Here is a 2,111-nt window from a genome sequence, read left to right on the forward strand (position 1 = left end):
ACCAGGCACGAAAGGCCGAATGGGAAGAGGAGATTCCCTTCCCCGAACTTCTCCTGCGAAGACTAGTGCTAATCCAGCTCCTGTGATGTGGACTGCAGAGAGCAGCTTGGAAACGAGCAGCCTGATTCATGCCCTCCCCGAGCAAGGGGAAACCAGCCGGTCTTTGCTTCCGAAATGGCGGGATGCTCAGGGCAGGCATTGTACCTCCCGGGTGTCTCCATCAGGGGCTCAGTCTGGGCCGCGGTCTTCGCTACACGCTAGGCTGGATGTTAATCTCCGGCCCCCGGGGGCAAAGACAGCGCGATCCCATTGACTTGAGTGGGGTTACCCCTGCCTCAGCTGGGAGCCTGCAGATCTCTTACCAGTCCCGTCCACATCCTCCGAGCCAGGAGACCGAACTGGGGAGAACGGTACCCAGGTGCAGCATCCTAAACTCCTGGCAACGACCCCTCTTGGAGACCAGGGGGAGAGATGCTTCTCACAGCCATTATTTGAGCCACTGCAATTTTCAGCAGAAAGAACGAAGCTATTTCCACCCCCGCTCACTCTGTAAGTGTCAATGGAGTCTATGTGGCTCGAGGGCTTGATTGACCGGCATGGGAACCAATGCAAATTTCCTGGTGCGCGTCCGTGAGGCTGAGGGGGAACGTGGAGCAGAGGGAGGCTGGCGACCGCATTCAGAGCCCATCACCGTCGCGTCTGCAGCAGCCCCTCCGCGGGCGCGTTATGCCAGGGGCTGGCAGGGTTTGGACCCACAACAACAAGGGAGGTTTCCGCAGATCCCAGGCTGGGTGGCTGCATCGGTGCCCTTTGTCTGTAATCCCGGATGCTGCTCCAGCGGAGGGTGAGCGCAGAGCCCCTGCCCGACGCAGGGGACCGAGAACAACTGGGTGCTCACGAGGCGCCGCCATCCCGGCCTCGTGCTGTTGCAGTCCTTCTGCCACGGGGACCCTCCAGCTGCTCGCGGCTCTGCAGGACACGACCGGAGCATCCTGCGGCCAGGCAAAAGCGATGCTGTAGCACATCGGGGCAACCCTCCGGAAGGACTTCCACGGAAACTATCGAGTGACCTGGCGGCAAAGGAGAAGGGCACGTTAGACAGAAGTGCTGGGAGAGGAGGTGGGTGAAACGTAGCTTCATCAACAGCTGCATTATTCCTCCTACCACCCAAGGGCCTGTTGCATCTCAGAGCACCGATGGAGCAATGGGAAGCAACAGGGGTGGGGGAGCCGGGCTGTGTTGTTTCATTGCCCCCTTGCACTCCCCACCTGCCTGTCTGTGTCCACCTCCCGCAAGCTTTGCAGGGCAGGGCCGGTCGTCTGGTTCGGTGAGCGAAGCCAAGCCGCTGCCAGGGCCTTGTCACACTGTCACTTGCAACAGCTGCAAACCGCTGGAGGGCAGCGACCAATTCAAGTCAGCCCAAATACTCCTCGCCCGAAAGGGAACCCCTCTTCCAGACCTCGGACACTGTCTCACTGTGTGTCTGCTCCCGTTTTAACCACGCTTAAGCTGAATGTGTGACACCAGCCCGAGATGGAGGCCAGTCCTGAGGCAGCGGGGCTTCAGGAGTGGGTCTCCATGATCACAGAGGCCTGGCCACAGCCCCCCGGTCCCGGTGGGATCCATGGGGGTAGCTCTGAGAACGGTCTGGAGTCTCCCCCAGTCTCCCCAAGTGCCGCAATGGGTGTTTCTCACCCCCTGCACCTGCTCTGCGGTGGAGAGAGATCACCCAGGAGACAGATCTAGCTTGGAAGGGGAAACCATTTAGCAGACCTTGCCAGAGACCCATCAACCAGGCAGGTAACGGGGGAATTAGATCTCCATCCCCGCTTTTCTCTGCTGTTCTGTAAACAGTTTAAGCAAACTCTGGAAAGCAGGCTGCAGATTGTCTCTCAGCCCTTTAAACATTGAGCTATACTGATTACTGTGGATAGTTTTACAGCCTTCAGATGTTCACACCCCATTTACCCATTATGACGTCCTTTCTTATGGATTTCACAGTAGGACGAGAGATTTCTGTCAAGGCAGCCAGCGCAGTGGTAGATTCATGTGAAATATTGCTATTTAAATTCCATCCCCAGCCTCTTGCGCATGCCAAACAAGAAGCATAT

At 57.8% G+C, this 2,111-nt stretch overlaps 1 protein-coding gene across 8 annotated transcripts in view; it reads right to left on the reverse strand.

Moving 5' to 3' along the window:
• Window positions 1-2,111, reverse strand: part of FAM19A3 (family with sequence similarity 19 member A3, C-C motif chemokine like) — an 83,339-nt gene that overhangs the window by 59,175 nt on the left and 22,053 nt on the right. The window contains exon 6 of one of the 8 annotated variants that reach the window (XM_025215048.1): window positions 7-1,070. The exons of the other annotated variants lie outside the window; for them this stretch is intronic. Coding sequence (XP_025070833.1) covers window positions 1,059-1,070 — 12 coding nt within the window. The 3' untranslated portion in view covers window positions 7-1,058. Of the gene's footprint in view, window positions 1-6; window positions 1,071-2,111 lie in introns of those variants that run through there. 8 annotated transcript variants of the gene reach the window in all.

This window comes from Alligator sinensis, unplaced genomic scaffold, assembly GCF_000455745.1.
Source record: "Alligator sinensis unplaced genomic scaffold, ASM45574v1 scaffold1218_1, whole genome shotgun sequence".
NCBI lineage: Eukaryota > Metazoa > Chordata > Crocodylia > Alligatoridae > Alligator > Alligator sinensis.